The following is a 27,212-nucleotide window of genomic DNA, read 5'->3' on the forward strand; positions in this document are numbered from 1 at the left end:
TCGACACATTTAAGTCAAGCGCGGCAGAAGGGTCGGGGCATCCTGGGAGCCCCTGGTGTGGATGGGCTTGGGAGGGCAGCACACAATCAGCTTGTAGAGTGGCACAGAAGAATGAGAATAGCCCATCTGTGAGCATCACGCACGTGGCAGCAAAGCAACAATGTGCACAACTATTTTGAATAGATCCATGTAAGGTCTGGGGAGGCTGCAAAGAAAGAGAGTTATGGATCTGAGCTGAAAAGGCCAGGCTGACACTATTACTTTTTGCTAGACTAAGTTTTTAACCAACTGTGTGGAAAACAATTAAATCCCTAGTTAACAGAGGATATACCACTGCAGGTAACCACAGTTATGCTCACAGAGGAGTGCTTCTGGCAGCTCAGCATACACTGGGAATGCTGTGTGGTTCTTGCAGGAGCAGCCTTTGCATGGTCCCTGTGCACTGCATCTCCGCTGGGGAGGCTGCAGGTATTGCTGTGGTCCAGGAGCATCCTGAGTTTAAAAAAGCCCTTAGAGCCTCTAAGGCAAATGCATCCTCTTGATTACATTTTTTAGCTTCTACCTTTCAGCTTTGTTCATAAACCTTAAAATTCACACCATGCACCATGTCTCTCTTCCCTGACTTCTTTTATCAAGTTTTTTTCTCTTTTTTTTGCTACAGAGTACTTAATTTACCAAAATCTCTTTCTATGCTCCCTAGCAGAGCGCCCTTTGATACCGTTTTTTTCTGTTTCTTCTGGCTGCCCTAAACTGTTACCAGCAGCCCCACCTCTGAATAAGCCATAGAGGGAAGAAGGGATGTTCTTAAGAGGGATTTTTCCTTACTCTGAAAATGGAGACTTTCCCATCCATTCCAGCAGCAGCTCTGTGTGAGGCAGGAGGCTCTCTGGTGAAGAGGGGGTGATAGTGATAACGCAGTAGGAAAGAGGAGGAAACCGCATGGCACTAGGAAGATTTTGGGCTGAGGCAACAGCTTTTAACTCATTAGGGACATGAGGTCTCTGATAAGTCCTTTGCTTGACGTATAAATGGAGGCAGGAAGCCGTTAAAAAGAACGCAGAGAATGAGAGAGAAGTGTGTAAGCCCTGGAGGGTTGCGTGTGAGTAGTTTATTAATGTATGCTGGGAGGATGGAGTTAGGTGATACACTGAGTCGTGCCTGACTCTCTCATTCCCCAGCCCTCGCTGGGCGGGACAGCTGCTGGGAGCGCTGCTGCATCTGCATCGCAGACATTGCCTGGATTACAGGCACCTTTCCAGAAACCAAAATACAGAAGGATGCTTTCACCCCGGATCGCTTCAGAGACACAGTGTCGCTGCGTAAGAACTAGTCCTATCAGAGCCTGATGGGGCAGAGGACTGGAAGACAAAGAATGGCTGATGGGGAACTTTTAAAATCCCCTTCACTGATGGCTGATGAGAAAAGCTGGATCTCTAATGCATGGACATGCAAACACGTAGTCTGTTCTGGGACCAAAAATGATTGCTTTATGCTCCCAGAGCTGCCCGCCCCCAGCCTCATGCCCTACTCCACAACACCGATCTGGTTGAAGAAAGCACTTTACAGAGCGTTGAATGTAAAGCAGGAGGGAGATGCAAGGAAGAATGCCATCTGAAATGGTGGCTGGAAAAGCAAGCAGGCTGTGTCAGCCTATTTCATGTGGTTAATGAAGTGTCACTCACCATCTTTTTAAAAGTGTGTTTTGGAACTGAAGAGGGAATGAGTTTGTCCCTGGCCAGCCTGCTATAAACACTTAAAATAAACAGAATTGTAGCCGTATTTATGTCACGGCATGAGTTTTTGTTTTGATACTGGTGATATTAACAGTTTTCTTGCCAACCATGGTTAACTTTTACTACCTTGCTCCCATTACTTCTAATTTCAAGGTAAATATGACAAAACAAGAAGCTTCTGTCATGCAGCAGCTACTGTGAAAAAGCTCTGATGTGGAGTTTAGTGTTTGAAAAGTTAAATGCAGCTGCACAAAAGAGAAATCATCATAAATATAACTCCATTAATAGTGATTTTATTACAACACACTTGGCTCTGTATGAAACTTTAATGAAGAGAGATTTGCAGGGAAGACTCATGCTGACACCTTCAATGGTCTCCAGCATTTTTTACATTGAGAGATTTACACTGTCTGTGAGCACCATATGTACTCTAATCAGTTAATTATGAGTCTGACAGTTTCAGCACATGAAATGCCATATGTTCTGTGTTTTTGTTCCACCACGGGCATTACTGCTGACCTCAAAACTCATTGACCAATTATTGTCACCTTATCTGCACCTGATAACTGCCTTGCATCTGCCGGCAGTGAAAATTGGGCATTGTTGATTCTTGCGATGTTAGTCACAAATCTGCTCCTTGCAAAGGGAGTTACTTAGCAGTCACCCTGGTGTTTAAAGTGCTTAAATTTAAGTGCGGATGCAATAAAATGTTTATTTCAGCTGTTAACAGTTCCTCCTTGTCTTTCACCCAGCTTCCCCCATCAGTGCTTTTCCACTTTTTTACCTTCTTTTTTTTTCTCTCTTTGATCCACACTTTATGTTTATCTTGCTTTATCCCTCTGCTGTATTTCCTCTCCACCTCAAAGGTAAATTGCTTCTTTACATAGCAGAAGGGGTTTCTGTGATGATGGGAACTTTACAGAGAAATTTCCTCCCATCTGTGCAAGGTACAGAGGAGTTTGTTTTAATTTTCAGATTTCTTGTGCCTGCTTTCTCTACCTCTCTGCTGCCATCCAACCTTTGTACACTGTTTTTTCTCGGTGACAACTGTAAGAAACAGTGAGAAGATTACTCTGCTCGCTTTGGATGTCCGTAAGGAGCAAATCCGAGTCACTAGAGCTTTCCTGCCACTCCAGAATGGCATATGTTTCACTTGCCCAGACTTCTGCTGTCATTGTAGCATCTTATCTGTGACTCATGTGGGAGAAAACAGGCTCTCTCTGGAGATGATGCTAATGTGGTCCATGCATCAGCTACCACTGATTGCTGAAGCAGTCACAGGGCTGGACATCATCTTCTGACAAAGCAAACACCTTGTCGAAATATCATTTTGAACCCGAACGCTTTGGCATCTCTTGGCAGACTTGAGCCTTCCCGGAAACCACTGCGGTCCTTTGCATTTCTTTTTGTTTCTAAAGGAGCTTAGGTCAGGCTCCGTGTCCTCCGGCAGTCCTGCAAAATGGATTATCTTGGGTTCTCTCTTCTTTCACATGTTTGATCTTCCTTCAGACCCGAGTGACCTTGTCAAGTCAGGGAGCCATTAGTTTCCTCCCCTCCCTTTTACACCTGCCAGTGGCTGTGTTTTGGGAGAGCACCTTGCAAATAACCATCCTATAAATGAGGAAGTCAAGTCACGGAGGGGCTTAATGATTTGTTAAAGGTGACAGTCCCTGCTCTGTGGAAGAAGAGTGCCTCTTAAATCTGGTTGATGCTGCAGCAGAGCCTGTCTCTGTGTATCTGAGACTTTTTGTTTGGTCGAACTAGATTTTAAAACTCAAATTACTATTAATTTTTTTGAGGACATTCCCCATTTTGCATCTGTACTGAAAGTTAGTAATTGATCAAGAGAAGTAGTCCATGGCACTGCCTTACGCTGGAGGTATTCTGCACAAACAGGCATTGTTTTCACTACAGATAGATTTTTACAGCTATTTTTAGTGTGTGGATGCTCTGACAGTTTAAGAATGGCTTTAACTCAGTAGTTCCTAGGGACCACAGCTAACTGGAAGCAAGCCTCCATCACTCTCAAGAAATGAGAATGTCCTGACACCAACTTGCATAGAGTAAATTAAATCGTTGACTAAGAAAATATCTGTATCTCTAGCCTGTGATAAGCTGTTTTATAGACAAGCCCCCAGCTGCAGAACAATGAGCAGCTGTAAGGACCCTTTTGCTGCTCTTGGTTGCACCTTGAAGTGTAGGCTATTGGAATGCATGGGACAGAAAGGCATTTTCCAACTCTGCTGCTGTCTTGTGCTTCAAGTGCAGTAAGAGCAAGGGGAGAGATTGTAATTGCCATCGCCTCTTGCTGAAAGTCATGCTTCTGGTGTAGATGCAGTCCATGACACTCTGTCCCTACTTTTTACTGACTAAATCATGTCTTGACCCTCTCTAAACGTAAAAATTTCTACTAATGATAAATATAAATTATCACCTGTGCTAGCAATGCAGGGAGTTTAGGATGGACTTCTGCTGTCTGAAGTGTTTCAGTCCGTGGGAAGGATACCGAGCCTAGGTGAGACTGTGCTAATGTCATCAACCTGCTGCCTAGGTGTGATGCTCCAAGGACATGGGAATGCTCCTGTACTCGGCCTCTGAAGGATCTCACTTCAGCCCCAAGCAGATTGATAGATGCCAGCAACAAAAAGATTTCTCCCCACCACCCCCCAACTATGCTCCCCTTCAAATGATCTTGGTATGAACAAATCCTCCTGTAGCCTTTTCTGGTGATGTTATGAATAACCAAGCACAAACGAGGCTTGACCTAGGGAATTTGGATTAGCTTCAGATGTACCTGGCTATAGGAGACAAGAGAAACAGAAGAACTGGGTCTAAATTCCTACAGAAGATTTAAAATTGAGTTCTTTCTTAGTGATGTTTTGGAAAGAGGAGATAACTGATGTGCAGTTTTGAGTCATATTTACTACAATAGAACAGGGGAGAGCATTTCATACGGTGTCGAGAGCTTTAAAACGCTTTACACTGGAAAGCCTGCATGCCTGTGCCTAGAGATACAGGCTCTGCAATTAGACGTCTTTAGGTGGAAGAGGAAGCAAGAATACATTTGGAGTGGGAGCAGTGGCCCCATCCGTGGCAAATGGCAGCAGACAAAGATGTCACATAAAAGATCTGCTTTTGTGCAATATGGTGCATATCACCTCCTGCTGCGAGTGTGCAGCTGTGGGAGCAGGGGGCTGAAATCGGGATGCAAGTAGCGCAATAATAACATGTCTCTTCCCTCACAAGCAGAAGACAGAAGGAAAAAGGCAAATTAAGCACCTTTGGGGAATGGGGTTAGGAACAGGTAGCTTCCAGCTTTTCAAAGGGAAGGCTTTGAAAATGTAGAAAGATGTTCCTGCATCTTATGTCGGTCTCTTGCTTGTCGTTGCAAGCCAGGCAGTGTAGAGGGAAGGGCTGGGAGTCAGTAGGGAGGTTGCTGGGCAGGTTCCTCTACTGCTGGCACCATTTTGCTGTGTTGCATTCCACAGTTAAAGAACTGTTTGGTTTTTTGCAATGTTAGAGAAATATTCGACAAATAGGACAAAGTGCATTCTGCATTTAATTCAGAGATTTAACCTCTTTGAATCTCTTTCAAGCTGGAAAGCATGGTCATTTTAGCACTGGTCTCATACATGTGGATGGTGTGGCTACAGCCCATGTCATTGCTGTGCCACATGTCTGGTGGCAGGGTTTGTCTTCGGGGGTACTTGAGTGATCCTTGGATGGGAATGATCAAAGCTTCCCAACAGCTTCCAGGGTATGTGGTCTCTTTCTGGAGCAGGGTGATGGGATCCCGCTGGAGGCAATGCCACATTCTCCGGAGCACTTCCAGCCGCAAGTTGCCTGAAGTATGTGGTACATGTTCATATTGCTCACCACCAGATAAATATTTTGGTGCCTGGCTCATTAGTGATGGGAAAATTGGCCCATCCTGGCCAATTTCTCTCCAGACTAAAAAATGGGTTTGTTTATGTTGGATTTCCCAGAAGTGCTCTCAAGCCAGTGCATCTCATCTTTTTTGAACTATATTGGTGATTCAGGCTTCAATGCTAGCACAGACACAAGGTTTATGTTAAATGTCTCCTAATTATTGGAACTACTGCTTAGGAACATTCTCGCATTGATGAAAGCTTTAACAGCTCGTGGAAACCAAGCAATTTTGGGGGAGAAAGGAAGTAAATATCTCGGGCAAAAAGTAAAAGCTAAGATTGCACATCGGGATAATGTTTTACACCGAAAATGCCATGGAAATTTTAGCAATTCTGTAACTCTGCATTGTATTAATGACATTAAATAGTGCTTGTCTGGGCGTCTTCAGAGATGTTCTGAACTTGTTGAGATTTGTTGATTTTTATAATGATTGGATTTGAATTCTGTGATTTGTAGTGCTTCGTTTCAGAATAATTGCATAATCTCTGCATAATTAAGATTTAAAGTATGTATTTGTAGGTGTTTTCGTGTCATCTTTTAATTCTCGATGATGGTCTTGGTAAGAAAGAGGAATTAACATTTTCAACAATTATTTTCTATTTAAAAACATATTGTAAAGATTCAACAGATTTACTGCAGGGCCTCCGTGCAGGCTTGTTGTTACATGGCTCAACACATTTCTGCCCACTGTATTTCTGTGGGCTCCAGCTACAGAGTTTTGTTGAAATTCTGTTACCAAATAGTTATAATATATAAACAGAAAAAGTGCTTTGAGGAAACAACATTAACACAAGCTTGTTCCCATGCTCTTGTGGATCCTAATACTCCTGTTCTTTGTGAGGATTGTAAGATCCACTTTAATACGCTTAATACTTTGGTTATTTTGGCAATTAGAACAACAGTAGTTACTGTCTTGGTTTTCTTTTTGAAGCCCACTGATTCTTTGGTTTGGCCTTAATTACCAGTAGTAGAAGAGATGTTTCTTCAGGGAACTAATTAGTCTGAAAAGCCTGGTTCAGCATAGTGCTTGAGCATAGTTAGTTGAATGGTGCCTAAATGCAAGAGCCAATTGCAACTGTTTTATTTCAGAACATACAGAAAATTATTCACCCTCAATACTTCTCCATAGTTATGAGTTGCATTTGCTCCCATACGTTCACCCTGTCTTCCCGTATGGACTGATTTGTCCATAGGCTGCAGTATCTCCATTTCCCCAGTTTGGTTTCATGTTAAGGTCATGCAATGGTGCCGTACTCTAACTTGAGTTATAACTTGAACAGAATTTAAAGGAAGGTGGCTGGAATTCTCTCTTTATTTTTCTCTTTTTCACTTAAATGTGACTAGCCTACTAATATTTGGAAAAGGCTGGGAACAGAATAAGTGAAAAAGCCAGCTGATAGCGGTTTTCACCAAGCTGTGAATAAAAACTAAGCTGTTGATATAGATCTGCTCTGTTCAGGGGTGGTCCAAGTAAATTGTGAGGAACAATTCTGTTTTCTCAGAGGCTTTGCAATTTATCTCTTTGCTTTAATCAGTGTTAATGTCAAATGTGCTTTGATTGTCTAGAAGTTTTTCCGCAAAACAAACTGGAAGTCCTAAGTTTTGGAAAAAGCCAGTCTTCCTGTAATGCAAGTTGTAACATTTTTCTTTTGAATTTTATTTATGCTGTTTAATAAAACAGGCAGCACTACTGTACAATACATGTGCCATGAATCCAGCTGTGGTGGCAGTAACATAGATATGAAATGCATGGCACATCGATTTGACATATTGAACTGATTCATGTTTTCAATTTGTTTAAATGGCTATAATGGCTATAGCTTTGACAGTTGTACACTCAAATTTCAGTTTTCTTCAAGACCACATTAAAAACAGAACTGATTTCTGGTTTAAAGCATTGATTTTTATCTATTCTGTGTTCTCTTGCCTGCATTCCACATGTAGACTCAAAAACATGAGTTCTTGTAACATCAACTTTACTTCCTTTTGGAAAATTGTAGAAACAGCTCATTTGCCATTGGAAAGCTGATTCTTGGAAGAGTTGCTAAACCTAAGTTTTTTTAATTTTTTAAGGAAGTCCACAAGAAGCTTGAAGGATTACATGTTACTCTATTATTGATGTATAAAAAACCAATGATATATTCAGTAGCTATGAACATGAACAGAGTAATTATTTTGTAGAGGTTATTTTAAGTAGAATATCTTGTGTAATGGGAGAGTTTTTTGAGGCTTCTTTGTGTAAAGACTGCCACCGTACATTATTTATGTACACAAAGAAATGATGAATGTCTGTATCAATATTAATTTATGGGAGTATCTCTTGAGAGCTCACAAACTCTGAGTTTTTCTTAAAGTCAAGGCTGTGCAATGCAATTGGGAACTGGCCTAATAGTAGAGACTGTAAACCAATGATCTTTATGTGGCTGATATTATTGCTAAGCTAGTTGTTGCCAACCCTACCTTTGGCAATTATATTCTGACTACTCTTAATTTGATTAACAGTTCATACAGATGCAGTGTTCTTCACTTTCTAATCATCTGGTTTATTCCCTTGTATAAGAAGTCATTTCATTAGTGGAAAATGCAGCCTTAGGTAGATCAGTTCCCTGACCTGATTTCTCAAATATTCAGATAAAATGTGTGCTTCTTTCACCTCTGTGGATCTTGTTATACTAGCAAAATAAGGTTGCTGGTTTCCGAAGCATTCTGTGACCTTTTGTATGAAGAACGTTGTTATGGACAGCTAGGAGTGATGTCTGTCTGACTGCGGTGACAAACCCATATTTCTCTAGGTGGGAACATTCAAGCGGTGGCTAAACTGTGTTTGCTTGTTATTTGCCTTCTGTGCGTGTGGGTATGAAAGGGCAAGAGCACCCACTTGCAGAGAGCTGCAAGGAGACCCCCCCTTATTCAAAGAGCCTCGGCTGGAGGTACCCAGGCCTGTGACGTTGCCGTTCTTACTAGGTGGAGATTGCTCCCTCTGTGTCGTTTGCTCAAAGATCACCGGAGTGTACTTAAATGTATCTCAGCTGCAGCATGGCAGCACACAGAGCTGTTGAAAAGAGAGAAGTTGTTAGCATTATGTATGGTGTTTATTTAAAGTAGAGTTGCTGCTTGTGCTTGGCAGAGGCCGCCTGGGGCTTGTGATTAGTGCAGAACTACCTATGCAGATGTATGTAATTCCAGGGAATGTTTGTAACAGTATAAAAGACATGATTAGTCTTAAATTCTTTCAACATACATGATACCAAACATATCCAAGCTTCTTTGAAAATGTCAGTTAATTTTTTTAATTCATTATTACTACCAAAAAGCACAATGTAAATACCTGTGTAAACATACATACGTGTTCCTAGTGCATGTTCATGAAAGCATGTCTAAAGAACTCTGTATGACTGACTTTATGCTCTTAAAATAACATAGCATCCCAGGCTCATTCTACAGGCTTTTTATTGCTTTGCTGTTTACGTACGTTTCTGAAGACAGTAGGTGAGACTGTCACAGCTATATAGAGAAATGACATTTATCTTCACGGTGCAGCATGACCTTATCATTCATAAGTGGCATTTCCTCTCAAGATAATGAGCACCTTTTTATTTAGGCCAGACAAGACCCAAATTCATTGTATCTGATTTCTACAACCTATCAACACTTTACCCATTACTGTAATTATTGCGGATATTAGTTTCTGTTGTATTCCACTTGCTCTTTGGATTCCACTTGTTCTTGTTTCTGAACAGCAAAGAGGATTGAGAGAGGGAAAAAGTCACGCTCGAGTCTTCACAAACATCTGGGAGCTGCTGCATGGCACAAATACGGCCACTCCTCCAACAAACGTACATTTTATACACCCTTCCTATATGGCCTCTTCCACAAAGAGTGAGTCACCATTTGGGCATGTATCAGCCTAGGATGGACAAGCAAGCTGGTGTTGCCCTGAGGTCAGCCACTTTTAGGCAAAGGTGAATCTCGTAGCTGTTTATCTGCTTGGTTAAGAAGAAAGAAAATTTAAGCGTGAACAGAAGGTTAAAAAAAAAGTGTTCACAATTCTTACTTGCAAATATTTACAGAAGGGAGCTATCTGTCATGCTCCATGTTGCCTCACCCTGGCTCTGTTGCTTGATTTAATTTTGCCTGCAGCATTAGCTGTGTGTGTACTCACTGCATCCCTTGTAATGCCCATCCACCAGCGAGCCTGTACATGCCTCTGGAGTAGAACTCCCAGCTTCAGGGCATCCCATGCTGTGTGATGGAGGAGCAATTCAATACATCTTGTACCTTTGTGGTGGGAGCTAATAACTGAGATTATTTTGGCATATGTTCTGACTTCCTTCCTTTCCTTGCCAAACAGAGATCTTTTATGTTTCTATAGCACGGCTTTGCTAGACAGGCATTCAGGTGTGAGGAAACTCAAAGGTTTCTAATGGGACCATCAGGCTGTTTCACCTTTTGCCTTGTCAGTCTGCATTTGCTAGAGCGAGAAGCGATTGTGAGTTGCTGGATTGCTTTCCTGAAATGAGTTGCTGTTTGGTTCACTCAGAGAAGATAAACACTCACATCTCAAAAATAACATCCTGTCTGGCATCTTTGTTGGCAGTCTCAGCAGAAGGGCCAAGGAACGAATGGACCATGTCTAAGATAAAATTGCAGTGCTCCCTCTGGAGTTAATCATTTCAGCCCAAAACTGAGAAGCACTGATGGGGCAATGTAAGGAAATACGCGCTTCTGTTCCTTCTGCTCTATTTTATGCTTAAAAAAGGACTTCGGCCTCAGATTGATTAATCCCGCACTTTGCCCTCAAAGTAACTCTCCTGCAAGTTTTTACAATGAAAATTAAACTGATGGTTGGCAAACACGGAATATGTATCATGCCTGTGCTATGCAAGGAAGGTTTGTTTACTTGTTCTGTTCCTGTCACTGTTTTGTTTTTTTACCCCTTGCATAGCCTTTCCAAACTTTTTTTTAAATAAGGGAAGGTATTAACTGATAGAGTTTAAAAGTTTGGAGTACAGGCCATTTTGGTAGCCTTCTCCACCTCCCTACAGGAGGAAATAATTTAACTTTGAGAAAGCTATAAATCTGTGCAGAGCTGGCATGGGGTAAGCCTCCATCCCCACAGAGGAGAAGGCTCTGAGGAGGTCCTGGGCTGCACACTGGCAAACTCCACGTGCTGGACGAGATCTGCCATGGAGTTGCAAGGAAGGATTTTACAGGATTAGTGAAGGACCTTAATGCTAGTCAAACTCCTTGGAAAGAGAAACCAGAAGGTTTTCTGCTCCTTGGATTCTGTGAGAGCCTCCTTCAGGCTTGAAAGAAGGAGCATAGGATTAAGAGGAGTAATTAAAAAGGATAATTAAGTTGGCTGCTTTGATGAATGCCAGAAAGCTGGAGACGAGGGATGATGTGGGCAGTCAGACTAGCTGTGGGAGAGAGGAGGAGGGTGAGCAGACAGGTTGGAACAAGAGCTGTGAAATAAAAATTCCAGTTATTTTGAGAAACAGTTATTGGAGTTTATTAGAAATTTTCCTGCAAATGCTTTCCAGAAACTAGATCCTCTCTGGGAATGACTCAGATTCCCCCAGCGCTGTTGTTCATTGACATGAGTATTTTCACTTCTCTTGTGATGTGGATGGCTGCTTAACTTTAATGGTTTTGAGTCCACTCCTATTTTGGATGACTTACCACAGGACAGGCTGCGTGAACACTTTCAGTGCTTTACTTTAATGACTGCACTTAATAGTATGTTGAATCTGATTACGTAGAAAAGACTAGGAATTAGTCCAAGATGGCCCACAGGAGCTTGAGTTTTCAGATAGGACTCTACTGATAACATAAAAGCCTTCTTCAAGTTGTGGGTATGTAGGGATCTTCAGGGCATCCTCAGTCTTAAGTCACAAGCATGTTTTCCCTGTGTACTCATGGTTTATACACCAGCTTCAGTTTGCCTACAGAAAGCAGTTCCATCATGACGTCGAGCCTGGGCGCTGTTTCTGAATGAACTGCACCAAAGTCAGCATCACAGCTGGGTGTCGTGTTTTGCATGTGATAGAAGCTGCCTCTGTTGCCTCTTTGTCTCTCTGTCCCTGCTTACCCTCAAGTGTGGCACAGGTATTAATTGATGCTGTGACATGGGTGTGTGCCTTCTCCCATCCCTCGTCCTTCAGTCCTCTGGAAAAGTAGAAGCAAAAACGTGTTTGTGCGCTTCATACATGTGCATGTCTTCATGGGTTTTTTTATCCTTCCTTCCCACACCCCATCCTTTTCTGTTTTTTTATATTTTTACTACAATTCTTCTACCTTGTTAGCCACCTCCTTCCCAACAAACCATTGAGCAATAACAAGAGAAAACAAAAAAAAATCTTGCTGTTTCCTTCAAGTGCTTGCTTTGCATTTGTTGCCTATTTATAGATTATTCACTTAAGCCATGGTGGCAGTCAATTAGAAATGTGGTGAATCCTTCTTTCAAGACCGTGCCAAGAGAGGATCTTTCTAGTTTGCTTGCTTTTTTATGATTTTCGCTGGAGCCTCTACAGTGTGCTTAGATTCCATTGGGATTTGTTTATTTTGAATAAATTCTCAAATAAAAGTCGAAGAGTTTCGCTCCTCTTCAAGGAAGTTACAGGAGCATGACCATGTTGCGGAGGGATGTTTGATTTTATTTGAGGGTGGTAAAAATGTATTTTACACAATCTTTTTCTTCCAGTTGTCATCTTGGAGGATTTTTTATTTTTTCAATGTAAGAAATATCTTTGGATAGAGGTACTGTTAATCTATTTTTTTTTTTTTCCCCCCTACAACTTCAAGCAAATTCTGCCTCTAATTTCTAGTCTGTTTGTAGTACTAAACTGATGAGGTATAATACTGTAATTGTAAATTGTGACTGCCTGTGGCCTTGCAAAGGACACATGATCTTTGTACTTTGGTTTCTCCTTTTATTGAGCAGGGTTGGTGCTAATCATCTTCAGTCCTTCATGGGGTGTTGGAGAGGTGTAGGAAGTTTATACTGGCATATCCCAAAGAGTGAGGCAGGAGTTGTGGGTGAGACACAAGTACATCACAGGTGAGAAGTTTCATGAGACCTGTGTTAATAAACTTGGCTGGACTTTTGCTGGCTATGTGAAGTGTGGAATGTTGCCAGGGTTTTTGAAGTGAAGCTTGTCTGCAAGGAGGCTGGAAACAACTGATTTATGCAATACCTGGAAATGTAAGTGCTAGCATTCTTCTTCAAGGGTAAGAGCTCTTTGTTGTGGGTAGGTATGTGATGGGAAAAGATACTTTGCAATTTTTTTTAATGCCGCATATTACTGGTAAGGACTAAGGCTGGTTTTGCTTTTCCAAAACAGATTCAGAAAGCAAATACTGTTTTAAACTGGGTCTCTGCATTTGCCAGAGCCTCTGCAAAATGGTTTTAGCAGCCAGTAGCTGTACTAATTTGTTGGGTATTTTTTCCCTTTTTTGTTCCCCCCTTACTGCTCTTTGTTTTTATGCCATGATACCCTGGCAGGACAACCAGGACGAGGCAGAGTCATCTGGGGGGCTAACCCAGAGAACAGGTATAAAATTCCAAGAGAAAATCCTGCTTGGCCTCAAGTGTGAATATACCTTCTGTGTCAGAGGAGAGTCTCTCTGCTAAACTTGCCTTGCTTACAGTGCTGTACGGATAATACATGAAAGTAAAGGTACAGGATGAAGGAGGACAATTACCCTATTTGTTTTTTCATCTCGCCTCCCATGATAGGACTTGATTCTTTGCTCCCAGGTCAGTAGCATTTAGAGCAGCCATCGGTGCAGATCAGCTGTGCTAAGCACACTGTGACATTTGGAAATCCCTGTCTGGAAGGGGAATTGAGCAACGAGCTTCTGCTAATTAGAATAGCTATGTTTAAAATGTAATGTTTGCTTTGTTGAGCAAAATCCTACTACACACCTAGACTAGAGACTTGAAATACTCTGGCAGCAGGGGAGACGGGTCCTCAGCAAATGTGTTCCCAGGGCGGAAGCAAGGCCAATACAAGCATTGCTTCGTCAGAGCAAACATTGCACAATCTTGTCTGGGGGGCAAATGTTGTTACCTAGCAACTTCCAAGAGTGCTTGAAATTTGTTGGAGACCCTCCGAGGCTTAGGCACTTTACGCACTGTTCTGCTGGATGCCAAAAATACGCTGGCTGTAGTTTCACAAGCCAAGGGTAGTGCTGGCTTAAACCCCTCCTTGACTTTTATTTGAGCTAGTACAACCTGTGCAGTAGTAGTACAGAGAACTAGGACAAGAAACCAAACTAGGTTAAAATTAACCCAGAAGAAAAAAGTTTGATTTAAACATGGATCTACACTTCCATGATGGTGTTTGCGGGCTGGCTCACAACAGTTGCACTGGGAAGCGTGCTGACATGCCTGAGGACTCCTGTTGGGAGTGTGTTTGTGGGGACAGCAGTGAGATATAGTTAGGGACAGGGCGTACAGCTCACACGTATCATTAAAGACTTCTTTTCTGAACTATCACCACACATCACCAGCTGCCAAACAGCCTTGGGCAGCTTAGAGGAAGGTGCTGCTGTTGAGTACTCAGGGATGCTAAGGTCGGTATGAGTTGTTCAGTAACATTGTTTTAATAGTTAGAAAGGTTAATCAAAGTGACTGTAATATTAGGAGACTTGTATAAAAAGAAAACTGTACTGCTGCTTAGCTTCCAATTTCTTTGTGTCATCCAGCTACAGATCTTCTGGCTGGGGTCTAATCCATGCACAAAACCCTCTTCCTCAGCGTTGCTTCCATTTGGGGCAGAGGCTTTCCATCCATACTGCTTTTGTCTGAATTTCTATTCAGATTCTAACCCCCCTGAAAAGCTTCTTTTAACTCACAGTGAAGTATTAGAGTTCCTCTCCAAAGATACTGACCATCCACTCGGGTCTTCAGAAGCATTGCCACCCTTAGTCTATAGGGGTGTAGAGACCTCTCCTTGGCAAGCAGAAATATTTTCCAGGTATTCAACTGTCAGCCCACTGAAAAGAAAATGTTGCTTTATGGTTGGTAGACTGACAATAGCTCTTTATACCTTTAAATTAAAAGTGACACACTCACATAAATCATTATAACAGTACTGTATGCAAACAGTGCCTGGATCCAGAGTAGTTATGAGATGACAGTGAATTGGGGTGAATACCCTTATTCTTGACTTTGAGAAGTGCAGTGACAATGAATCATTCTTAGTGATGAGATGCAGCAGTGCTGACTCATCGGGCTGAAATTAGAAGGGCTTTTTTAGGTAGAGATGTAATTCCACCATTTTTTCTGATGAATGGATAAGTGAACATTTTTGTTGGCTAATTTACAGACTTCATCAACTAACTGTCATTTCTTTCCCTCTAGCTATCACACCTAGTTGGAGGCAATGGACAGGGGGAGAACCTAGATCCACAGAGGTGGTACTGGAAAAAATGCGTAGGAAGGAGTGGCAGAAAAGTTCACAATTTGGTAGAGTCGCTGGGTGTCATATTGCCACCATTTTTAGTTTTTGAGATTCCCTTTTTCTGGGTTTGGTGAGTGCTAATGTTTCCTTTCATCAAGATAGGGATTTTGGAGCCTGAAGTCATTCTGCTGATAATCTAAAGGAGAAATTAAAAAAACCCCTAAAAATTGCTGGAGTTAAAATTTTGTCAGAAAATTAAACATATGCACAAACATTTGCTCCCCCCTTCCCCAACCAACTTTGTTATTACATCTAATAGCAAGGGATTCTGTTCCTGTTAGCTACTATGTCTTCTGCTTGTAGTCTCTAGCACTGCTTCCCAGTTCAAGAAGGGTTAATACAACCTGGAGAAAACATCATGCTCACTGGATCCCAGAATCGCTTGTAGTACTGGTTTTCAGATCAATTAAATAGCAATGAATAACCAGACTCCCAGAGGCACTGCATTCGTTTCAGAATCTGGTGCCTGGTATCCCTTCATTTCGGCTTTAGAGATTTGATCACAGCACAGTAAAATTAATTCTCTTTAGTGTCCTCCAAATGATTTGTATTCCTCTCCCTTTTTGCTATTTCCCTGTGGAATGAGCTGATACTGTCCTAATGTTTTTTAGTTGCACTAATATATTAATAATCTGTTTTACTCCTGGCAAGAGATTTGTAGTCATCCCTCAATAGACAGATTTTATGCCAGGTTATCTTTCTGCTGTTGGGTTAAAATTTTGCTAGGGGAGCAGCAAAGGAGAAGGGACTCCCTGCTATGACTGCACACTCAGCTGCTTTTCTGAGGTGGGAATATTTCTGAGCCCACAAAGAGAATAATATTAGTGGCAGAGGCTTCTCTGATGGGTGTTCCAGTGATGGCGAATGACTTCTTTGGAGAGTCCATCAGCATCCGGCAGTCGCTCGTGTGTGTCCGGGAGATGCTGTACTGGCCGACTGCATAATGCTCGAAGCAGTTGGCTTGGCAGAGTTTCATCAGTCAGACTGCCCTTTGCTGTTGAGGAAGCAGCTGCAAACTCACATTTTTTTGTTTGGCACTGTATTCTCTCCCCAGGGGCTGCAGCACCATTTGATTAGGATGGAAGGAAGGAGACCTATTGCAAAAGTGTATTATTCCCAGCAGAGCCGTGCTAATCTTTTGGTCTCTGTGCTCTGTCTTAGCAAGGTGTTGAATGAAAACATCAAGGAAAAACACGAGGAGAGAGGAGTTGCTCAGCTGTTGCCCCTCAATCTTGCCTCAACCTCGGCTGCAGTTCAGAGAGTAAAACAACAAATGCTTGCTCTTGTTTTGAGATGTTTTTGCTAATCTGATGCTTTTTTGTCACACAAAAAGTATGGTAACACCTGAGCCCCTTATTTTCCTACCTACCTGCACCTACCTGCTTTCTTTGTAAGTGTTTCAGTCTGGCATAGGGCTGTCCGATCTCCAGGGACTCATCCTTTCCGGAATATAATGCTCTGCATTTTTCCATCTCCCAATTTGCTTTGGTACTGTGTTCCTTACCTGACAGCATCTGCCTGGGAGATTATGCGAACTGTGTTGATGGAATACATTTTGAGAAGTTCAGAATCTTTCTCCAAGTTTTACATTTATTGCAGTTGTGAAGGTCACCTTTGCTTTGAGGATCAGGGAGATTAGGTTACCGCCACCTTTGAACGTGGAGGTGCTCGAGTTCTGCACTTAATATGGCGTTTAATCCATTTACTGCCCAAGTGGTGTGGCCCATCAGGTGCGTTTTGTGTCAGTAGTGGCACCTTGTGCTCAGAGATTACCTTCGGTCAAAGATTTTTGAATGGTTTTACAGAGTGAGTATTATCTTTACATTAGAGAGAGAGGAGGGGAAAAAGGGGGGGAGTTTCAGAGAGTTTAGTACTTTGCCCCGGGTCTCTCAGCAGTTGTTTGGCAGAGTGGGAACAAAAGCCCAGTCTCTGCTGCAGAACTATGCAGCTTATTTTAAGCTAGTTCAAGTGACTCTCCAGGAATAAGGATGTGGGCAATTTCTGCTTGAAATCCTATCTTCCTCGTATCAGTTGTTCCACAGTGACTTTGTTTACACCCCTTTCTCATAACCTAACCCGTGAGAGTTTGGGGTGATTTCATGATAATAAGCTTACTGTCAAGAATTCTTGACATTACTAAGTGACTGTGTCTCTTAATAGAGAAGGAGAGAGATTGGTCTGTCCTTGAGACTTAAGAGCAAGAGCAGGGTTTCGTTCTTATCTCTTTGTCCAGTAAATCTTGATAGTGTGTTGACAGGAGCCCATATCTTGCAGATGTTTTCCCTGTATCTTCAGTAATTATAACTATGACTTCAGCAATTTTTCAATTTGCAGTATCATTTTTTTGTTTAGCACCCAAGAGCCTTTGCTTTATTCATCCTTCATTTTGGTAACCAGCTGCTTTTTGTCTCTCACTTGGGGGCGGCATTTCCCTGCTGCACATCAAATCCAGTAGAAAACTGGTTCTCAAAGAAGTAGCAGCTCGTGCTTTTTTGACGAAAAACACCCTTCACTACTCTGCACAAAGCAGTAGCCTTCAGTCCCTGGATGTTGCGGTTTGCCATGATGCCCAGGAGCATGGGTCCCTGGGGATGTGGGACATCTTCCTTACAGGCATTCTAGTTTCCTGTCCTTGCTTGGGGTAAAATTAAGGAGGACTAAATTACATGGAAAACCACATAAGCTGTGGCCTGAGACACATGCTTTTCATTGAGCTGTAAGCCTATCCACATACTATAAATTATGTCAGTAAGTAATGGTCTCTGTTTTTCCTATCGCAGCTTTTCTGCAAGTCAGAGTGAGTGTCGCTTCACTGTATATAAATTTCTGAAACACATTCAAAAGTTGTTGGGGAATTTTCCCCTTCATCTTTGCATCAGACCGAACCCCCCACCGCCTCCAGTCCAGCTCCTGTAAGATAGCTTTTGAGACAGCACCAGAGTTTATTTGTAGCTGTTATTTCCCACTTTATGAAGGATGTGCATTTGATTTTATAACCAAGAGAACTTTCCTGAAAACAGCAAAATTGAATCTGTAAAGCAGCAAGGAAATTATTTAGCAATGTCTGATACTAAACTGTTTTCCTTATTGTGATCTCAACTGATGCAATTTTGTGAAAGATCAGTAATTTCATCTACAAGGCATCAAAATATTTTAAATTAGAAATGACCATTTAACCCAGTGTAATTTTGTAGTACACTTCAGAGATGCTAGAACAATACTGTACTGCTACCAGTCTGGAGTAACGGTGTGCTAATGGATTGAAGGTGGAAGGTATTGGCTGGCATGGTATAAATGGATATATAACTTTAAAGTATAAACAGGCAAATGCATGCATTAACTGTTGAAAGCTGAATCCCATGGGTGAGATTTCAGATTGAACACTAATGAAAATTTCATTTCAGTTCTCACAATATTTTAATATGCAGGATCACAGTATGCAAATAAACTGAAATCTAACTGGAAGTGGCTGATGAGTTACTTCTGTCTCAGTCTCTGCCACCCCATAAGAAAGCTGTCTGTGGCTTTTGTGAAATCAAAGTTTTCCTCCTGTTTTCCCTACAAGTCACAATCTTATAAAAATATCATTGTGTGCGAAATAATTAGTGACTGCAACCTTCTCATCAAAGCGTTCTCATGATATTCCTCTGTTGTTCCACATAACTCATCAGCGTGGTGTGTAGAGCTACATGTTTTTAGGTTTGATTGAATTGTAAGTGTTACAGTCAGTGCTTTCCTTATCAGAACTGTCCTGGGAGTGCAGCCATGTTTTTGGGTTTCCTTCTGTATTTCAGCTGCAGCTTTGATGTGCCATATTTTCCTCATGTCTCCTGAATCTGATAGAAAGAGGCGATGTTGTGCTTTTTTTTCCCTTCTTCCCCAGCTTATGGCATCAGATAAGATACGCTGGCTTGGACCCCATTATAGGTCACATCGCACTTTAGCCACACATTGAGGCCATCTAGCTTGAGCCAAGAAGCTTCATCTTGTGTTTTCTATTGTGAGTGATCAGATAAATAAGTTACTGTGAAATTACCCAGGGGATGGGGGGCAGCCAGCACAAGGAAACTGAAATGATTTGGCATGTTAGAACATAACAAGATTCCATATTTCTGTGATCAGTAGCCGATATAACCTTGTAAATGTAAATTGTGTGTTAACTTTCTCAAAGAGGAGAGGCAAGAATTTATCTTAGAAATTAATTAATTTGAAATAGCTATTAATTAACATTATACCTAAATTTGCCAATCATCACACTTGACTTGAATTTGCATACAACTGTTGCATATAAAAAACTGCTAAGGGTATCTTGGGCTTCGGCGTGCTGTAAAAATGCCATGTTTTGCAGCTGTGTTACAGCTCTGCCAGGCTGAACCTCCTCCTCTTCCCCTCCCACGTGGCGGTGCTGCCCTTCCAACAAGTGGCCTTCCCTCTGGGGACCCGCAGTTGGGATTTATAGCTGTGAAAGCACAACCCCAGAACAGGCAGCTATGTATATTCTCAGGCATTTCACCCTGATGAGGAAGAATAAAAATGACTCTCTTTAATCTGAGGTAGTGAATGTGCTGCTTGTTTCTCTCCCTTGAAAAGTACCTACATTGTATTAATGTGACTGTTAAGATAATCATGTTTTTTCATGAAAGTATAAGACTAAAATGATGTTTCCAAATGAAGGTTGTTTTGATTTATTCTCTGTATGCAGCACGCATAATTTTGCTTCTGTAACTCTTGGAAGCAAGCTTTAATTTTATGGCTCTGGCTGTTGCTACTACTGTGCTGTGCCATACCTATGAGCTATTTAATGTGCAACATCGAGAAGTAAATTAATGCAGGTCCACAAAGAGAGCGCTTCGATTTGCTAATTGCTTGTAGAGCGGAGGGTGTTGTTGTGTAGAGAAAGACTGTTCATTAGAGATTGAGTAGCTGATTTTTTCCTACAAGTGAGTCTCACATTTGAGCTGCTTGCCTATTGGTCAGGGCAGTCGGCTCATGTTCAGCCCCCGGAGAAGAGCGTGGGGCTGTTGATGCAGTCGGTGTTAATACCTGCATTGTAACCACCAGATTGCTTTAGTTTCATTCATTAAACCCTCCCTGACCAGCCTCCTCCAGTGTTGTCAGTGAAGGATGACTTTTGGAAGGTATAGAAGATGAATTATTGATGCAGGGAAGCAAGCTAAACAATTCAGAAATGTCTCCTTAGGAGCCGAAATCGGTTCCTCTCCTTGGAAACCGTTCCTGCTCCTCTTTCAGCCCTGAGTTGCAGTATCCCGGCGAGGCCAGAGCACAGGTTATCTTTCCCTTCCTGCCGCTCTCTTTTGAGGATGACAGTAGCATTGACAGTAGATTAGACTGTGTTGTCATGTAAGATGAATGTTTTGAATTGACAAACCCTTTTTTGGGAGGATTAAAGTAATTGACTGAATACTTGAGAAGATTTTTTTTTTCCTGCTTTGCTACTTGATTTTCTTTTACCTGGTTGTGCTGCCTTCAGTGGGCAAATTGGACTTTACATGTATTTGTATATCTGATTCTTAATATCTCTTTGCTTATCAGATTTCTTAATGCTGGAGCTCAGTGATCTGTGGGAATTTAACGTGTATTAAGTAATGAAAATTTCCTTGGAGCTTTAAGTTAACTTTTATGCATAGTCTGAAAATTCAACACGCAAGTCTATCCTACTGAGAGATTCCTGAGATACCAGGGTGAATGTGATCAATCGAAAAGCCGGTAAAACAGAGCTGAGCTACATATAGGTGGAACATTGCTTTTCCCAGTGTGAAACTCTGAGATGGGACTGGCAAACTGCTCCAGCATCAGCTGCAGATAACGCTCCCATGCCTGCTGGTGCAGGGGTCAAGGACTCTTGCACACCATCTCCCTCCTAACCACCCTAAATGCTCAGGTTCATTGCTCATGCTTTTGTTGGCTGCAAGTGGCCAGAGATGATTAAACTGAGAAATCCAACAGTTCGTTTCCGAAAAGGTGAATTATAAGAAACAACATAACACTATTTCTTTTAGGTCTTTCCCGGTAAATGCCCGAAGCGGGGCTGGGTGCCGGGGCTCAGCACGCTCTCAGGCGCCGGTCCAGGGCCCTCTGCAGCTCCTCCCTTCCATGGCCGTGGTGGCTGGCAGCTCCTCCAAAGCACTCTGATTAAGTGAGATGTGGGGATAAGTTCAGAGCCTAATTTCTTCTTCATAATTAAAAATGTGTGCATCTGTCATGCTGCTGGTGATTAGGTTGTATTTTCTTGTGGCCTAGAAGGAATATGGCAGTGAATCACTTTGCAAGCAGCTGTCCTCTAACAGCTGAGCTAGGTTCAATATTTGATTTAAGCTAATAAAAAGTCTGGGGTAGGGCTAATGTTTACAAACTGGATGTGATAAAGCATTCAGATCATCTGTTTCGCAGCCAGGAGAGAGCAGGCACAGGGGACCCCACCGAAAGGTTGGGCTTTGTCTCGCTCTTCCATGCCTACCTGCATACGTGGGTATGGGCAGGGAGCAGGCAAGTGGGGAGGGTCCCTGCTCTGGTCTGTGAGTGCATCAGCATGAGCTGTGCTGGAAAAGCCTCCTTGTTTCCAGCTGTGTCATTGTAACAGCTCTCAATGCATTAAATATGTCCCTTTTGCTCTTCTGTGAGAGTTGTAGTCAAATCATACATTTAAAAATCTTTTAATCTTCATAAATCATTTCTTCCAGCAATCTAGTCAGTTTAGTTGCTATCCTCTGAATTCCCACTCGTTAGCTACTCTTCCCCTTTGAGATGAACTGCCTAGAAATAAATGCAATGAAGAAAACCTTATTTGTGATTTAATTCTTACCTGATTGCTTCTCCAGATCATATTGATCTGCCATTATCATGGTGCTGTTTTGGACTGGCTGTCCCGGTTTGCCTCTAGGTCTCTGCTGGTATAGCAGCTTGAGAAGTTTGTATTTGGTTATTTTCCCCAAGCCATATTATATATAAGGTAAATTATGGAATATTTCCTGCTTGTATTTCTGATTTCTCCCATCCCTTTGTATTATTTCTTTCCTGTCTAAAAGCTTTTCAAGCCTCTTCCTGAAGTAAAATGTGTCAGGGTTTTTTCTATCCTTTTTTTCGGAATTTTAGCAGGATCTTGTACTTTAAAATGTTGTTACACCCATCTAGTTAAAGAGGTTCCTAGGGTACTGTTGTCTTGATATTATAAAGAAAAATATTTCCACTGTGAAGGTGACCAAAGCTTGGCACAGGTTGCTCAGAGAGGTTTTGGAGTTCCTTGGAGCTCTTTGGAGCCTCCTTGGAGATACTCAGAACCCAGCTGACCAAGAGCCCTGAGGATCCTCGTGTAGCTGACCCTGCTCTGGGCAGGGGACTGAGCTGACCTCTTCCAGTCTGAATTATTCTGTGATTCTATAGAAGTCTCTACTAAGAGGAGGCTGAACAGAGACACAACACTCAAATTCAGGAATGGTAGCTACTGTAAGCAAACATGTAGTTCTTAATGGCTCTTTACATCTAGTTTAGAATAGGCCAGTAGTTCCCATCTAAAGGTCATCTTCATATAGATAAGGCTAATAAATGTCGGGGGTAGTTTTGATCAAAAATATTCAGTCAGTCTGGGGGTGTTTTGCAAAGGCTATGCTAGCATCTCTCATAAATAACATCTCTGAGGGCATGTTTTCTAATTCTTCTACATACAACTCTTTCCTGCTGGTGTAATTCTACCTGATTCAATATGTTTTGGGTTTGTGCGGTGGGGTTTTGGTAGTGGGAGAGGGGGCTGCGGGGGTGGCTCCTGTGAGAAGCTGCCAGAAGCTCCCCCGGCTCCAAGCTGGACCCGCCGCTGGCCCAGGCCGAGCCATCAGTGACGGCGGTAGCGCCTCTGGGAGAACAGATTTAAGAAGGGGAACCTGCAGCGAGTAGGGGACTGGAATGGGAGAGGAACCCCTCTGCGGATACCGAGGTCAGTGAAGAAGGAGGGGAGGAGGAGGTGTGCCGGAGGAGGGGATGCCCCCGCAGCCCGTGGTCAGACGGCAGGCTGTCCCCCCCCAGCCCATGGCGGGGAGCGGGGGAGCAGATGCCCACCTGCAGCCCAGGGAGAGAGGAGCCCACGCCGGAGCAGGGGGATGTCCCCGAAGATGGCCGGGACTCCGTGGGAGAGCCCGTGCTGGAGCAGTCTGTGCCTGAAGGACTGCAGCCCATGGAAGGGGCCCACACTGGAGCAGTTTGTGAAGAACTGCAGCCCGTGGGAAGGACCCACGTTGGAGAAGTTCATGAAGGACTGTCTCCCATGGGAGGGACCCCACACCATTGCAGGAGAAGAGTGAGGAGCCCTGCCCCTGAGGGGGAAGGAGTGGCAGAGACAACATGTGATGAACTGACCCCAACCCTCATTCTCCGTTCCCCTGCACTGCTGGGAGGGAGGAGGGAGAGAATTTGGGAGTAAAGTTAAGCCCGGGAAGAAGGGAGGGGTGGGGGGAAGGTGTTTTTAAGATTTGGTTTTACTTCTCATTATCCTTGCTTTGATTTGATTGGTAGTAAATTAAATTGATTTGGTTTTTTTCCCCAAGTTGAGCCTGTCATTTGCCTGTGCCCATAAGTGGTGAGTGATCCCTCCCTGTCCTTGTCTTGACCCACAAGCGTTTGTTTATATTTTCTCCTCCTCATCCCACCAGGGCCAGTGGGGAGGAGTGAGTGAGCAGCTTCGTGGTGCTTTGTTGCCAGCTGGGCTTAAACCATGATACAATAGTAGTGGGGGAAAAAAGTCTTTCCCAGGTGTCTGCAAATTTCTAGTTTCCTGATGTTTCAGCATCAAACTTGGTGATAATTTCATATTTTCTTCTCACTTGCTTGTACATGCACTCTGTGTTTGGTTGGGACTGGCATCTCCTGCGGTGTTTAATGAGTGTGTTTCATTTCCCTGTGCCAGGTCCCAGGCTTGTATTAAAACCCTTTTCATCTTATTTGAGTGTCTCTTCCTTAAATAATGTCACATCATCCCAAGCCCTGCACAGCAAGAATCTGTAACTTTTTTAGTTTCTGCTGAGCTCTGGGGCCAGGGAAGTCTTGAACTGTTTGGTTGTTTGTTTGCAAAATTGAACTTCTGCTGTGCTGAACCCGAAGACTGTAATTTTTTTGTTTGCTTGCGTTTCAGTGCAGTTAGCCTTCAAAGCTTAATGTTTTCCTTTTCATTGTAATAAACTGCTTGCTGTTTGCCTCTGGTTTGGATGTAGTACTCAAAAGACCCATTTCGTGTGTGGCGAGAGATTGTTAGAGGGACTCCAGAGTGTTTTAATGAATATCTGCCTGAAATTATGTGAATTAGTTTGTAGGCAATTTTTTTTTAGTTCTTGTCTTGTTTGTTTACATTGTTTAAATTAGCTCCTCTGTCATCATTTGTGACTATTTTTGGGGCTTTCTGCTAACCAGAGAAAGGCTGATTACAGGCTAGCAGAGTGTTGTGAAATAAAAGATGTGGGAAGTAATAGCACTGAAGTAGTATACATGGCTTCTCTTAACCGTTTCCGAAATACCCATTTTGTTTAAAATCCTTTTTCATAAACTCTGTGAAAGATCCTCCTCTGAGTCAGGTTCCCATTTCTCCCCAAATTATACATGGATAACATATTTCTGCTTTGGTTTGAGATTCTTTAAATTTCAAAATTCCTCTTAAAAAAGAAAAAAACCTTGTGTTGGGATCTTTCCTCACAGAAATTCAGTAGGGTTATGTTGCAGAGAAGATTTTCTTCGTATTTTACCACAAAAATTTAGAAGGCTTCCAAACCCAGCCCTATACCCCAGAACTTCAACAGAATGTTTTCTGTGAAGTTCTCTTGAAACACACCTTTCAGCTGTGGAGCAAGCCTCTTCTTTCTCTAAAGTTAAGGTTGGCAAAATTGGGTGGGTTTTAGACCACTCTTTCTGCAACTTCCAAAGAAATGGAGAGGAGGCATGGTTCTCTGACTGGACCATGGAATTGAAATTTGGGACAGCTAATCCAGTGGAATTCTCCTCTGCAATACACCTCTTCTTTCTTGTGTATGTAGGCTTCAGGCTCTTTGGGACTGGATTGTCTCACGGAATGGGATGCTGATAAAACCCAATGCTTATCATTCCTTTTCAATGCTGTGAAAATCATGGTGCCCTTGGTGGCTTTTTTGGTTGGCGGGGAAGGAGTGCAGTCTTACTAAACTTCCAAAAATACGTCCTAGATTTCATTTTCTTTTTTTTTTTTTTGTCTTGAAGGCTCAGCTGTCTCAAGTTCTGGAAGAAGTGGGAAATCATAAGCAAAGAGCAGAGATGGTAAGTGTTCATCTTTTTTCTTTTTTTTTTTTTTAAATTGTTTTACAGAGCAGTAACATATGCAAAGTTCAGTTCATTTAAACAGTGGATAGGTTCCAAATAATCAGAAAGGAATAGCAAATAAGCGTTGTAAAAGTTTGTATTGCTACTGCTAGTCTTGGCGCACTCTATCTCCGTACTCACCTGGAACAAGTGTTGGATGAGATATAGTGATCTGTCTTCCTTTTTTTGGCAATTTCCTTTCTCTTTCTTAGTAGTTCTAGATCAGAAGCAAGCATTTAATTTCATACTGAATTAACTCCTTTCTTTGGGGGCCTTTGATTCAGTCTCAAGTGTGCAAAGGACAAGTAGATGAGATGTGACAGAATTACTACGAACTAGTTTTTTATAATATCTGTTAATTTTCTGCTGAGTTTGTCTATTTTATTGGCAGTTCCCTCAAGGACCAGAAATAAGAGGCCACAAAACCAGGTAGTAGGGAGGTTTATGTGCAGTTTCATGACCATTGTATATGATTCTTCATACTCTGGAATAAATGAGGTATCAGCATTAAGCTGTTTCATGAACCAATGTTTTTGCTAATGGGCGAGTTGTGGGATTCCTGCAACTTTTTCTAGTCACAAGAAAAACCTGAGCAGTATCCAAAATGTAGACACTCATTCTGTAGATGTGTTTTATACTGGATTAATTTTATTACTAATGAAAAAATAGGCATGTGTCATTGGCTAGTAAGTAGGTGCTAAACGACATCTGCTCTAAAATCCAAATCATAAACTACAGTGCCGGCACTAGTCTTTTTAGACTTCTGCTTGACTCTACTAGGGCACCGAACAGCAGAACTAGCGTGCCCCTGCTGTACTATTAATAGGTTGCCATACATCTGCTAGTATTTTTTTTTTAATTTGTGCTCCTCGCTGTTTCAACATCAGATTTTTCATAATGCGAGTGTTAATTGATTCTAGTTCTGGGGTGGTCTTACATTGTGGGCAAACATTTTTGTGTGCTTAGCCACTTTCTGTGGTGATGCAGGTCAGAACTGGTATTTCCAAAGAAAACTGAATTAATCCTATTTACCATCTGATCTCATTACACGCTGCCTTGTTACAGTTTTAAATTCTATACAGTCAATTTTGCATTGTGCTCACTGGACGTTATCAGAGGATAAATGTGCTCTTATGTTTTAAATGTTCCGATGTGTGTTTTTTTTAAACATTACAAAGTTTTTCTTTTTGGCTTGTTAAGCCTGGATTTTGAGTTATTTGTTTGCCTTCAAAAGTTTGTCGTATTAAACAGGCTAGCAGAGAGCTGGAGAAACTGGAACTTCCAGTGTTAAAGCATTAATTGGTGTTGTGCATCATCCATCAGCAGAGGATAAAGCAGCAGTCAGTGTTCAGTGCCTATTCCCAAGGGTTACTCAGTGGATTGTGATCTTCCAGTAAAGCTTACATCAACCTCACCTGAATAGGCTGTATTTTGTAGTGCTTTAGACAATGGATTGCAGATTGTGAGGTGTTCTTCACCCCCAGCTGAAATCTCCCTGGTAGGGAAAGATGTGTCACTTTTTGTCTTCTACAATGTTAGGGGTGGCAGAGGTCTATCCCCTTTGGATGGGGCTCTTCCATTAGCTGCCTGCCCAAGGGCTCCAGCACTGGTACCATCAGCCCCACTCTCCTCCCTGCCATCCAACAAAATGTTCTTTACATGTTTTGGTTTTTTTTTTTAATGCCCCCTCCCCAGATCAGGATCCACCTTATTTTCAGACTCTCTTAAAGTTGACACTTCAGCAATTGTTTGC

The 27,212-nt window shown here is 42.3% G+C and overlaps 1 protein-coding gene across 3 annotated transcripts in view; it reads left to right on the top strand.

The window, feature by feature from the left end:
• Positions 1-27,212, top strand: part of MAD1L1 (mitotic arrest deficient 1 like 1) — a 385,605-nt gene that overhangs the window by 163,384 nt on the left and 195,009 nt on the right. For 2 of the 3 annotated variants that reach the window (XM_052773151.1, XM_052773153.1), the window contains exon 13: positions 25,361-25,417. In XM_052773151.1, coding sequence (XP_052629111.1) covers positions 25,361-25,417 — 57 coding nt within the window. Of the gene's footprint in view, positions 1-12,823; positions 12,868-25,360; positions 25,418-27,212 lie in introns of those variants that run through there. The other variant, XM_052773154.1, reaches the window with a different exon arrangement.

Source organism: Harpia harpyja, chromosome 21, assembly GCF_026419915.1.
Source record: "Harpia harpyja isolate bHarHar1 chromosome 21, bHarHar1 primary haplotype, whole genome shotgun sequence".
NCBI classification, from domain to species: domain Eukaryota; kingdom Metazoa; phylum Chordata; class Aves; order Accipitriformes; family Accipitridae; genus Harpia; species Harpia harpyja.